This window comes from Phascolarctos cinereus, unplaced genomic scaffold (assembly GCF_003287225.1).
Source record: "Phascolarctos cinereus isolate Bilbo 61053 unplaced genomic scaffold, phaCin_HiC Scaffold_2;HRSCAF=192, whole genome shotgun sequence".
Taxonomy (NCBI): Eukaryota; Metazoa; Chordata; class Mammalia; order Diprotodontia; family Phascolarctidae; genus Phascolarctos; species Phascolarctos cinereus.
In genome coordinates, this window is record NW_027555625.1 from 76237138 (window position 1) to 76251188 (window position 14051).

At 36.8% G+C, this 14051-nt stretch overlaps 1 protein-coding gene across 1 annotated transcript; it reads right to left on the minus strand.

Annotated features, from left to right (window-relative positions):
• Nucleotides 1-854: 854 nt before the first annotated feature.
• Nucleotides 855-1841, minus strand: LOC110193249 (olfactory receptor 5I1-like). The gene has a single exon (XM_020964922.1). It carries the CDS (start codon nucleotides 1839-1841, stop codon nucleotides 855-857), a length of 987 nt encoding a protein of 328 aa, XP_020820581.1.
• Between the last annotated feature and the right edge of the window lie 12210 nt (nucleotides 1842-14051).

Consider the following 14051-nt stretch of genomic DNA (forward strand, 5'->3'; position numbering starts at 1 on the left):
GGAAATGGCAAACCACTCCAGCCCTTTTGTCAAGAAAACACCAAAAAGGGCCACAAAGCATCAAACATGACTGGAAGGACTGAAAAATAATAACAATGAAATCAGTATAGACTGTATAATTGATTTTTATATAAGTCTGTTATTTTCACGCTTAGGATCCAAGCAGATATTTCAGGAACCTCTAAAGTCCAAGTAAAAACACTAGGTACAAGGGTTGTAACTAAAGCAGTGAGATTAGGGCACTGCCTTGTAGTGCCAAACTAGAAGGCACTGGCAGCACTTACACTCAAAAAACTGAAATTAAAACAAAGTTAGAAAAAATAATTAGTTAAATTAGAAAGCTGTCACATAGCTTCTATCACTCCCCCATGACACCCCCACCCATTCCCCAGGTAAGCTCTTCCTCCATCACCTGCTCCATCCTGTGTCCTCCCACCCAAAAACAAAACTCTACCTCTACCCGTGGAAATTGATATCCACACCCAAAACCTCTATCCACAAGCAAATTGCCCTGACTTCTAAAACACTAGCTGTGATTCTGCCAATTATTATGATCATTATTTAAAATGAATTCATAGTGAAATAATTCTCAATATGCCAGATGCAGTACTGTCTGAGTTGAAACGTATGGTGGTGTAGGGAAATCAAGACTATTTCATTTCTTTGCCACAGGAAAATTAGGGGGGGATGTAGGAGAGAGTTCAGAAAGTTCCTAAAATGACAAGACAAAATATTGAATAAAAATGAGGTTCCAAATACAAGAATAGACACACTAGAAACTTGTGGAAGAACAACAAGGAAGCTGTTTAGGTTCAAGTTTTCCTCATGTGGACTCATGAATAGGATATGTGGAATTAAGCACCTTGAGGTTTCCCCAAAAGTTTTCTCAGGGCCATTTTCACCTCCTTATTTCTCAAGCTATAGATAAGAGGGTTGAGAGTAGGTGTGAAAGCCACATAAAACACTGAAACAATCTTATTGTATTCTGGAGAAGATAGAGACTGAGGCTTCATGTAAAGAGACATTACAGTCCCAAAAAATAAGGTGACAACTAGAAGGTGGGAAGAACAAGTAGAGAAGGCTTTTCTGCGTCCCTGGGCAGAGCGAATTCTCAGGACAGCAATGATGATGTGTGCATAGGAAAGGATGATGAATGTGATAGGGCACAAAAGAGTAAAGATACAGAGGACCTGCATGACCAACTCTGCTTGGGTTGTGTCAGTACAAGAGAGGTGCAGTAGAGCAGGCATTTCACACAAGAAATGATTGATAACATTATCCTGGCAGAAGGACAGCTGGAATGTGGTTACTGTATCCACTGTAGATGCCAAAAAGCCACCCAACCAAGACCCAGCAGCCAGCCTCCTACAAATACCCCAGTTCATTGTGACTGAGTACCTTAAAGGGTCTCGAATGGCAACATAGCGGTCATAGGCCATCACTGAGAGGATATAGCACTCTGCAATGCCAAAGGACAGGAATGTGTAGACCTGAATGACACAGCATGAGTAGGAGATGGACTTTCTTTCTGCAAAGAAATGTGCCAGCATCTGTGGAAATACACAGGAGGTGTAACAGACTTCTAGAATGGATAAATTAGTAAGGAAGAAGTACATAGGTGTGTGGAGGTGAGAATCTCTCAGTATCAGCAACATAATGAGCAGGTTCCCCAGCAAGATTATCAGGTACAGCATGAGGAAGAACAGGAAGAGATGCACCTGGAGCTCAGTCTGGCTGGAGAGGCCAAGGAGGATGAACTCAGTCACTGAAGTGAGGTTTCTGCTTTTCATCTTGTTGATGGGTCTACTGAAAGAATATGAAGAGTTATGGCTACAAACCATGTTATATTCCTGTTTTCCTGTTCTGGGACTATTGGGAGAAGATATAGAGACTGTTAGGTCATATGTATGTATCCTTTTATAATGAGAAATCACTTTATATCCATTATCTCACATCAACCTCATTGTAACCATGGAAAGCAAGCCGGATATTGATATGTTATCATCTCTTTGTTATGCTGAAGATATTGAAGGTCAGAAAGATTGTGACTTTCTTTTTTATCTTTAATAATTTATTTTTCCCAATTACATGCAAAAACAACTTTAACATTCTGTTTTTCAAATTTTGAATTCCACATTCTTTCCCTCCCTCTCTTACCTCCCTCATTCAGAAGGCAAGAAATTTGACATAGGTTATTCATGTGTAAACATGCCAAACATTTCCATATGAGTCATCTGTGAAAGAAAACAGACAAAAAATAAAACAAGAAAAATAAAGAATATATTTGATCTGCATTCAGGCTCTACCAGTTCTTTTTCTGAGGATAGATTGCATTTTTCATCATAAGTCCTACAGAATTGTCTTGGATCATTGTATTGCTGAGAATAGCTAAGTTATTCATAGTATGTCAGCACACAATATTGCTGTTACTGTGTACAATGTTCTGGTTCTGCTCATTTCACTTTGCATCAGTTCATGTAAGTCTATCTAGGTTTTTCCGAGAGCATGCTGCTCATTATTTCTTAAACACAATAGTGTTCCATCATAATCACATAAAACACCTTTTTCAACCATTCTTCTCAATTTTCAATTCTTTGCCACCACTAATAGAGCTGCTGTAAACATTTTTGTACACACAGGTCCTTTCTCCTTTTTGTGTTTTTTTTTTTAGCTTTTTGGGATACAGACCTAGTGGTGGCATTGCTTAGTCAAAGGGTATGCTGGTTTTATAGCATTTGGGGCATAGTTCAAAAGTGCTCATCAGAATGGTTGAATCAGTGTACAATGTCGCCAATAGTACATTAGTGTTTTAATTATCCTACATCCCTTCCAATATTTGTCATCTTCCTTTTCTGTCATATTAGCCAATCAGACAGGTAAAATGTAGTAGCTCAGAGTTGTTTTACTTTGTGTTTTTCTAAACAATAGTGATTTAGAACATTTTATATGACTATAGATAGCTTTTATTACTTTGTCTGATATTACTTTGTCTGAAAGTTACCTGTTCATATCTTTTTACAATTTGTCAATTGAAAATGGCTCTTAGTTCTATAAATTTGATTCGGTTTTCTCTGCTTGAGAAATGAAGTCTTTATCAGAGAACCTCACTGTAATTTTTTTTTTTCACTGATGATTACCAACTATGTATCTCCCTCCATCTTATTTCCCCCTTATTGTTGTACTGTCCCTCTCCTTTTACCCTGTCCATTACCAAAATTGTTTTGCTTCTGACTTTTACCTCTCCCAAACTGCCCTTCTTTCTATCAGTTACTCAAATTTTCTCTTATCTTCTTCCCATACTACTTCACTGTGTGGTAAGATGGTAAGATAAATTTTTACACCCAATTGAGTGTGTACATTATTCCCTCTTTGAGTCAATTCCAAAGAGAGTAAGGTTCATGTGCTTGCCTCCCCACTTCCCTCATTTTCCCCTCCACTGTAAAATGTCTTTCAGGCCTCTTTTATTTCAGATAATTTATCCCATTCTAATTCTCTCTTTCCCTTTCTCCCAGTGCATTCTTCTTTCTTATCCCTTGTTTTTTTGAGATAATGATACCATCACATTCAACTCATACCTCTGTTTTCTATCTATGTATACTCTTTCTAACTGCCCCAATAACGAGGAAGTTTTTAGGACTTAATAATGTTCAAGTAATAATCACTCCAGATTATTAAAAAAAATTATGTAAGACAAAGAGAGGTATCAATGTACTTTTCTATACAGAGGAAAACATTATTAACTTTAAATATTCTCACATTATGCAACCTATAGCTAGGTGGACCAGTGTATAGAGGATTCAGCCTAGGGTTGTGAAGACCTTAGTTAATTTCCAGCTTATGACACTAACTAGCTGAGTGGCACTGGGAAAGTCACTTAACCTCATTTTCCTCATCTATGTAATTGGGATAATAGCAACTACTTCCCAGAGCTTTTGGGAAGATCTAATGACAGTATTTGTAAAGCACTTAATAATGTGCCTGACATATAGTAGCTACTATGGAAAAGCTTGTTCCCTGACCTACCCTTCATCATCACATGAAAATTTACCTCCTAGTCACTGGTTTTGTTTCTAAAATCTTTCACCTCCTTGAGCTCCCAGATCTGCTCCCCCAGACCTACACTTACAATTTCTGACCAGAAGATTCCATTTACTTACCTCTTCAAAGAAGACCTGATCAGAGGGGCAGAGTCAAGATGGCAGAGCAAAAGCAGACACTTGTTTGAACTCTCCCCCAAACCCTTCCAAATACCTGTAAAAATGATTCTAAACACATTCTAGAGCAGCAGAACCCACAAAAAGACAGAGTGAAACAAATTTCCAGCAAAAGACAACTTGAATGCTTGATGGGAAAGGACTGTTGCACCAGGCTGGAAAAGGAGCACAGTTCAGCATGGGCCACACAAGCAAAGACCAGGCCTCAACAAACCTGGAGCAGGCCTCAGGGGACTGAATCATTAATAGCTGCAGTGGGTTTCCATACTTTTCAACCCACAAACAGCAAAGACAACTTAGAAGGGCAGTAGGAAAGATCTGTCAGAACTGGATGAAAAAGAAGCGCAGTCTAGCCCTAACCTTGGTGCAATTCAGGCATCAGCAGCAGCTGCTTCCACAGTTCTCTGCCCACAGATGATGGGGGGATGGAGCAGCTGATAAGAAGAGGATTGCAGGTATCTCTTTGCTGGCACTGAAGCAGAATTCTCTTGCTTTTGCCTGTGCTACAATCTGGGTCATAGTCCTGAATGGTGGTCCCAGGTGAGGAGGAGCATTGGCGTGGCATTGTAGAGGCAGTGGAGAGAGAATCCTCCTCAGTTCCAAGGTAGAAAAGAATGCTTTTGGTCACTCACAGACCAGAGCACAGGACACAAAAGGAGTAAATACCTCACCTTTGATCATACCACCTTGGAAGAACTGAAAATTTAGAGGTCCCTAGAAGTATCTCAGAAAACAGATGCACAAAACACCTAAAGCTTGGGAGAGTATACTCTCCATCTTGGAAGCAGAGCCATACTTTAACATATAGTTAAAAAGTCAAGTAATTAGCTGGGAAGATGAGCAAACAGCGGAAAAACTCAGACTATAGAATCTTACTTTGGTGATAAGATCAAAACATACAACCAGATGGAAACAACAAAGTCAAAACTCCCACATCCAAAGCCTCCAATAAAAATATGAATTAGTCTCAGGTCATGGAAGAGCTCAAAAAGGATTTTGAAAATCAAGTAAGAGAAGTAGAGGAAAAACTGGCAAGAGAAATGAGAATGATGCAAGAAAATCATGGAAAACAAGTCAACAGCTTGCTAAAAGAGACCCAAAAATACTGAAGAAAATAATACCTTATAAAATAGACTAACCCAAATGGCAAAAGAGGTCCAAAAAGCCAGTGAGGAGAAGAATGCCTTAAAAAGCAGAACTGGCCAAATGGAGAAGGAGGTCCAAAAGCCCACTGAAGAAAATAATTACTTAAAAATTAGAATGGATCAAATGAAAGCTAATGACTCTATGAGAAAACAAGAAATTATAAAACAAAACTAAAAGAATGAAAAAATAGAAGACAATGTGAAATATCTCATTGGAAAAACAACTGACCTGGAAAATAGATCCAGAGAGACAATTTAAAAAGTATTGGACTACCTGAAAACCATGATCAAAAAAACAGCCTGCACATCATCTTTCAAAAAATTATCAAGGAAAACTGACCTGATATTCTAGAACCAGAGGGTAAAACAGAAATAGAATGAATACACAAATTACCTCCTAAAAGAGATCCCAAAAGGAAAATTCCTAGGAATATTATAGCCAAATTCCTGAGTTCCCAGGTCAAGGAGAAAATATTGCAAGGAGCCAGAAAGAAATAATTCAAGCATTGTGGAAATGCAATCAGGGTAACACAAGATTTAGCAGCTTCTACATTAAGGGATTGGAGGGCTTCGAATATGATATTACAGAGGTCAAAGGAGCTAGGACTAAAACCAAGAATCACCTACCCAGCAAAACTGAGTATAATCCTTCAGGGAGGTAAATGGACATTCAATGAAATAGAGGACTTTCAAGCATTCTTGATGAAAAGACCAGAGCTGACTAGAAAATTTGGCTTTGAAAATACAAGACGCAGGAGAAGCATGAAAAGGTAAACAGGAAAGAGAAATCATAAGGGACTTATTAAAATTGAACTCTTTATATTCCTACATGGAAAATTATATTTATAATTCATGAGACCTTTCTCAGTATCAGAGTAGTTGGAGTAAATGTATGTTGTTTGTGTATGTGTGTGTGTGTGTGTGTGTGTGTGTGCGCATGTGTGTGCACATGTTTGCATGGACAGAGGGCACATGGTGAGTTGAATATAAAGGGATGATATCAAAAAAAATTAAGGAGTGAGAGAAGATTGTACTAGAAGAAGAAAATGAGTGGTAGAATAGTGTAAATTATCTCACATGAAAAAGGCAAGAATAAGCTTTGTGGAGGTGAAGAGTTGGAGGTAAGAGGGAATAAGTGAATCTTACATTGGATTTGGCTTAAGGAGAGAATAACATATACACTCAATTGGATATGGAAATCTATCTTACCCTACTGGAAAATAGGTGGGAAGGGAAGAAGAGGGGGGAATGATAGTAGGGAGGGCAGATTATGGGAGGGAATAATCAGAAGCAAACACTTTTGAGGAGACACAGGGTCAAAGGAGAGAATAGAATAAACAGGGGGAAGGATAGGATGGAGGGAAATATAGTTAGTCTTTTGCAACTATTATGGAAGTGTTTGACATGACTACACATGTATAACCTATATCAAATTGCTTGTCTTCTCAATGAGGGTAGGTTGGGAGGGTGGAAGAGAAAGTATTTGGAATTCAAAGTTTTAAAAACAAATGTTAAAAATTGCTTTTACATGAAGTTGGGAAATAAGATATACAGGTAACGGGGTATAGAAATCTATCCTGCCCCACAGGAAATAGAAGGGGAAGGAGATAAGAGAAGTGAGAGAACGGAGGACAGATTAGTTGAAGGGCCATTCAGAATGCATCCTTTCTTGGGGTGGGGGAGGGTAGAGATGGGGAGAAGATTTGGAGCCCAAAACCTTGTGGAACTGAATGTTGAAAACTAAAAGTTAATTAATTAATTAATGAAAAGTTAAAAAAAAAAGACTTGATCACCTTTAACTGTTGGGGTCTCGGTCGGTCAACAGCTGGTATGAGAATGGGAGACTAAATCAGCTTTACATATTTATAATAGAAAAGGCATTTCAACAACATACAAGTCATTGGAACTTAGTAGGCATTTAATAAATGTTTATTGGATTGGATTATGAGATTTACAGAATAGAGTAAGTAGGAATATTGATAGATCAAGCATTACAGTTCTATTTTCCACACAGCTATTTGTTCTACCCTCATAAGTAAAAATCAGATTTTCACAGCAATGGACTTTGAACATCTCAAATGTATCCTATTTCCTTAGAACCTACAAGTACCACCTGAACCTTGATACTCTCTTTCACAGTTTATGTTCCTGTGAGTCCTTTTCTGTTAGGAATTGAATGTGCTTTTAACTGCCAGAAGTGGTGAATTCTCATGTGGTATTCAAATAGAGACTCATAGAATTTTACAATTAGAAAGAAACTTAGAGTTCATTAAATCCAACCTCTTTTTTTCTTTTACAGGTGAGAAAACTAAGACCCAGAAGGTCTTTTGTGAAATACCTCCTCCCTCTCATATTATGCGCTGTATAAAACACAGACTGCAAGGGGAGGAGGGGGAGGAGGGGGAGGAAGGAAACTATTATGCACAGAAGTTTTGTATCTGAATCTCAAATTCTTTCATAAAATCTCTGAGTTAGAAAGAACCTCAAAGAAATAACTGAACTTCCTACATCCCTTATCTCCCCTCTAGAATTCATATTCAACATAGCCATCAAATGTATATGCTTTTTTAAAAATAGCATTTTTTCCAATTGCATATAGAGATAATTTTAACATTAATTTTTTAATAAAAAATTGAGTTTCAAATTGTCTCCCTACCTTCCTGCTCTTTCTTCCTCCCTAGGAAAGTAAGCAATTTGATATAGGTTATATATACATATATGTGTGTGTGTGTGTATTTATATATATATATGTATGTATGTATGTATATATCTGTGTGTGTAATCAAATTTATATTGTTCATGCACAGATCTGACTACATTGATATTCTGCTCAACTAATTTCAGTAACTCATTGCCTCTAGAATAAAATACAATTTTTTTAACATTATAGCCCTTTACAACCTAGCTCTGACCTCTTTCCATACTGCTTTCCTATCATTTCCCTCTCTCTTACTCTGTGTTTCCCAGATCTGGAAATATACAGAGACTAGATGAGAGGTAACATGGCAAAGTAATAACAGTAATACTAATAATATTAACAACTGTCATTTTATAGTGCTTCAAGGTGTGCAAAGATTTTTCACACATTTTCTCATTTGGTCCTCACATCAACCCCCTAAGCTAAGTAGGATGAGAGTTATTAAGCATTTGGCCCAGGGTAACCAAGTATTTATCACCTGAGGCAAGATCAATACACAGGTCTCCTTGACTCCAGACTCAGCATTCTATCTATTGTATCATCTGACCAAGAGGAATAAAAGAGAGGCTGGACTTGGAGTTAGGAAGACATGGGTTTCAATCTGCCTTTGACACTTACTAGCTATGTGACCATGGGCAAGTCATTTGAACTCTTAAGCCTCAGTTTCTCCATCTGTAACATAGAGATAATAACTTTGGTTCCTATATCACCAGCTGGTGGTAAAGGCTAAATGAGATACTGAATATAAATCATTTCATAAATTTTAAAATGCTATTTTATAAATTGCTGCTTATAAAATACTGTTATAACAAATAAGTTATTGTTATTGTTATTACCAGCTGTAAATGATATAGTACAAGATATACTACAGTGATTGTTGACTGGAATAGATTAAGTGCCTTCCAGTTCAGAGATTGTCTGAATCTCATGAATACATGAAAAAAATGCAAACCAGAACAAGATTATTTGAATTCTTTGATTTATGCATTGATTCATCACAGAGTTCCTTCTAAAACTAAACTGTACAGATGTTTAAAAGGGATTCTCCTTCAAAAAAAAAGTGCCATTTACACTTTCAGAACATGTCTAATTATGGTAGTCTTGTTGCTATCCACAAAACAACAAAAATAACAACTTGCCATTTGCAGGAGTGAGCCCCAATGCTAATGAAGAATGGTGAATTGTCATGTGCTGCCTCAGTAAATCCTCAATATCACTGCTAAGGGATAGCCAATCCATACCTCTTATTTCTGTATCCGACACAGCAGTGACCACTACTTGCTGGTCCATCTGATCTTGTTTGGACAGCGATGAATTAATCCATAGGCAGGTTGGGGAAACAAACAGGGGAATGGAATTAATCCCTTTGCCTAGCTATGCATTGATCCCATGCCCAGTCTTCCAGCATGTGGCCTTGTACCATGTGAAAAACAGGTTCCAAGGACAGGATGCAGATCAGTTTAGGCATTTGTTCATGCATATTATAATATCTGACAATCCAATTAGGGACCAAAGTATCAGCAACATTAACCCACTCCTCACCTGGTCTGGGAGTAATTTGTAAAAGAATTATGGGATCATAAGGTTACAAGTTTAGAGGTAGAATAGACCTTTGATGTCATTAAAACTAACTTACACATTTTATAAATGAAAAGTTGAGTCCCAGAGAGGCTGCATTATTTGTCCAGGGCACCACAGCTTATAAGTATTTGAGGTAGGATTTGAACTCAGTTCCTTCTGACTCTAAGTCCAGCATCATATGCATTGTATTATTCTCTGTAGAGGAAGGTGCTTGTAGGAGTCTCTCCAGCTTGTGGTAATTCACCAGGCACATTGCACAGGCTGAGTCCAGAGATATAAGGGAGAATAACAACATTTACTCTGCTTGAGAGCCTGTGGGATCTGATTCCTATGATGCTTCATTAGCAATTAGGGATTAATTTTCCCATCTCTCTCTCTGACCTTTATCCTCCTGAGTCCTATGTCCCAACTAATGAAACAATGGTGTCTAAGGAGATCTGTCTTCTAGGCATTTCATGACTGGTATCATTGGATTTCCTAGGGGGATACATTCAGAGACTCTGCTTCAGATAATCCTTGGGGTCAATTTCCCCACCCTCAACAGGGCTCATGTAATGCCTCTTCCTCTTAAAATAACCTGGATCTTTATCTCTAGATGTCAAGCCTGACTAACTGCCTTCATGTCTTCCCAGCAATATTTCTTTTCCCACAAGGAATTTGAACATGTATTTGGGTTAAGTCCTGATTAGTCACCTATATGTAGTTTCTCTTCCCCTTTTGTGTCATGGGACCTCCAGGATTTATTTCTCATGACCATTCTGAAATCTATCTTCTCTAGAAAAGTGCATCTCACTGTCTCCCTCATACATGCCAATCTCATTCCCAACTTTTGAATCTTTTCTTAGACTTCTGTTCCTCAAATCTGGAAAGCCCTTCCCAATCTTCTCCATCCTTTTAAACTCCATCTACATTTCAAGACCCAGCTTGTTTCTAAAGTGTTGAAATTAATATAGAATTAAAGAAAACAAATTGCACTTAAAAGAAATTTAAAGTTCAGTTGCAATTTTCTTTTTCTATTCTTTCTATATTGTAATATACATGTTTGTCAACGTGTCAAAGTTTACAATATAAAAAATAATAAAATTATAAAAAGTGGCACTGAGTCCTTGGCTTTTCTTTTAAATTTTTTTTAAATTCTAGATATAACAAATACCAAATAAATAAGGCATATCTCTATACATATCATAATAGAAAAAGAAGATTGTACATGAAAATGAAGATGTTTATTATGTATGCCTTGCTTTCCTTTTAAATAGCTAATAAATTCAACATCTAACTTTTCTTCTTTTAATTTATTTTATTTTCAATTTATGAAATAAAACAAGCATTTCCATAACATAGTCAAATAATAAAAAAGGTGATTGCACATGAAACTATACTATTTTGTACAAGTGGCTATTGAAATAGAATGTAACTTTTCAAGCTATACTACCTCTCTGATTCTTTTTGGAATTTTTTCTCTTCTTTTCTGTGTGTAGCCCCTATAAGCTCTACTCCTCTTGAACTGCAAAATGAGCCCTCCAGATCAATCTTCCCATCAGGGACATAGGCATACCTTGGAAGTGTTGCATGTGTGTTTCTTGTGTTATTGGCATGAGTCCCTTTTCTAGAATGTTACTTTCATTATTAATAGTTGATGCAAATTAAGCAACCAGACTTAATTAGACTTTAGGAAGAGATATTTACTAAGGTAGTATATGAGAAGAGTTGTTTTATAACACTTCCCCCCCACAAAGGATAGAATGCACTTTCCCACCAGTACATACAGAGAGCTCAGAGAAATCTTGGCTCAAACTTAGAAAGTATATGTAGCAAAATACTTTGATTGTTGAATGTTTTTCTTTTTAATGAGATTCTCAAAAAGTTCCTTTAGTTGTGATGTGCTTTATTTCCTGGATGCCTTGTCCATCAAAGAATCTGCCTCCTCAAATTATATCTACTCTCTTCTCAACTCCTAATGCAGACACTGCTGCCAGCTGCTGCTGACCTGGGTGATGGTGCGAGGATGCCAATAGCAAGATGAGAAGCCCAAAATTCTCCTGACCCTTTGAACTTCAGAAGGTCTTGTGTTGCTATTATTCAGAGATAGCTAGGTGGCATACCAAATGAAACACTGAGCCTAGAATCAGGAAGACTTGAATTAAAATCCACTTTCAGACACTAGCTTTATGGCTCTAGGCAAGTCATTCAACCTATTCCTACCTCAGTTTCCTCAACTACAAAATAGAGATAATATTGTATCTACCGCCCAGGATTGTTGTGTGAAGTAATGGAGATATTTTCAAAGCACTTAGCAAAGTCTCCGCCACATAGTAGACATTTAATAAATGCTTATCCCATTCCGTTTTTTGCTCTTGAATTTTGTTATTACTATGCAGAAATATGGTTGATTTGTGATTCCATTTTCCATCATGGAATTCTATTAAGCTATTGTTTCAGCTGGTTTCTGTGTCAGAGGATTTTTTAAGGTAAAACATAGCATTTTCAGGTGAAAGATGATTTTATTTCTCCTTTGCTTGTATTTCTTCACCTTCTCTTATGCTAATGCTAGCATTTCTAGAACTGTGAAAAATAATGGAAGGGAAAGAGGCATGCTCCCTTTCTTTCCTCATTGGAAAAGCGTTTAATATTTCCCCATTTCATGTAATGTTAGCTTTTGGATTAAGATAGACACTTTCATCATATCAAAAGAAAGGTCTTATTATGCATATCATTTGGATGGTTTTTGCATAAAAATGCACTTTGTCAAAGGCTTTTACTAAATCTATTCATATAATCATGTGATATTGGCTATTTGGGGATTTCAATATGATTACATTAAATGTGCTCCTGTGGAAGCATCCTTGCTGTCATGATATAAATCTAATTTGAATACCATGTACTGTGGTCTTTTTGCTAGGAATTTTCTTTTAAAAATGAATTTATATTCATTAATTGTTTTGATTCTATTTCTCTTATGTTGCTTAGTCCTTCCCTGGTTTAGTTATTAGGACTATGTTTGTCTCATTAAAGGATTTGGTCAGGATTCTCTTTCTCAATTTTTTACAATAATTTGTGTGTAGGCATTAATTGTTATTTAAAAGTTTGACAGAATTGTCTTATAAATCCATCTGGATAAGAGTTTTATTTTCTTTTGTAGTTTCTTTCAAACCATTTCGATTTTCTTTTCTTGTTTTTATTTGGAGCTCTGTTAGTTTGGGAATTTTATATTTTGGTAGACAAGCATCCTTTCTGGGCTCCCTCAACCAACATGTTCTAGCATAGGTAGGTTGGGTTACCAGAGGTCAACTGATTATAGCTAATCTCAGTATTCTAGGGCTAACCCTGAGGGGTTTGGGTTTTCTGGGATTGTTGTTTAAAAGCCCCCATTCAATGTGCTCATTTTGTCAATCAAACAGTCAAACGCAAGTGTAATCTTAATGGAATTTCACACTCATCCCTCAATAAGAACAATAGGCAAGGTCAAAAAAGAAAGAAAAGGGTCAGGTAAGTCTCAAACACATGGAAAGTGTTATGTAAAACTGCCTTATGCTCTTAATAAAACAGGGTTATGCTTTTAGATTTGGTTATTCAAGCTCACTAGGCTAATAGGCAAAACTTATCACATGAACATACATTCCTTAAGGAACTCACAATAAGTCAGTATGTCTGCGTCTGCTTAAAAAGCTAAAAGGAAAAAAAAATGAACATTTATGAGCTACCAAGGTATGATCTAGGCAAACTGCCAGATACTGATATCTTAGGGACACAAAGTTCATACTGTTTGCTCACAGTAATCTAACATCTTTCTGTAATAGATGACATATTTCTTCATCATTCCTCTGGAATCAAAGGTGGTCACTGCATTGATGACAGTTCTTACAGCTTTCCAAGTTCTCTTCACATATTTTTTTCTGCTCCATAAACTGTTCTTCTGATTCTGTTCATTTCATTCTTCAGTACTAGAGTCAATAGTTAATAACCATTTATTAAGCACTTACTATGTGCTAGGAACTATGTTAATGGGGATACAAATATGAAAAAAAAGATATTCCCTGCTCTCAAGGACTTTGTAATCTAATGAGGGAACACAATACACAAAAGGAAACTGAAAAGAAGAGATGTGGGAAAGGTAGCCAGCACCAGAGCATAGTAGAGAAAGTCAGAGATATGCTTTCATAGTGTAGCAATTAAGAAATGAGATATTCTGAGCTGATCTCCTTCCTTAAATGCAGTTTTTAGACTTCATGACTCCACTTATCGATCAGAAGAGCAGAGAGTAGTAATGAGGTAAAATCCAGTGTTCAGCTGAGGCATACTAGACTATGTTGCAATCCATTATCTAAATTGAATCTTGAGGTTTTAACGTTTAAATGTGTTTCTTGTAAGCAATATATTATTGGATTTTACTTTCTAATCAATTCAACTAACTCT

What these genes read in the sequence shown, in the direction of transcription:
- LOC110193249 (XM_020964922.1), bottom strand. Translation starts at nt 1,841, where the DNA reads ATGGTTTGTAGCCATAACTCTTCATATTCTTTCAGTAGACCCATCAAC.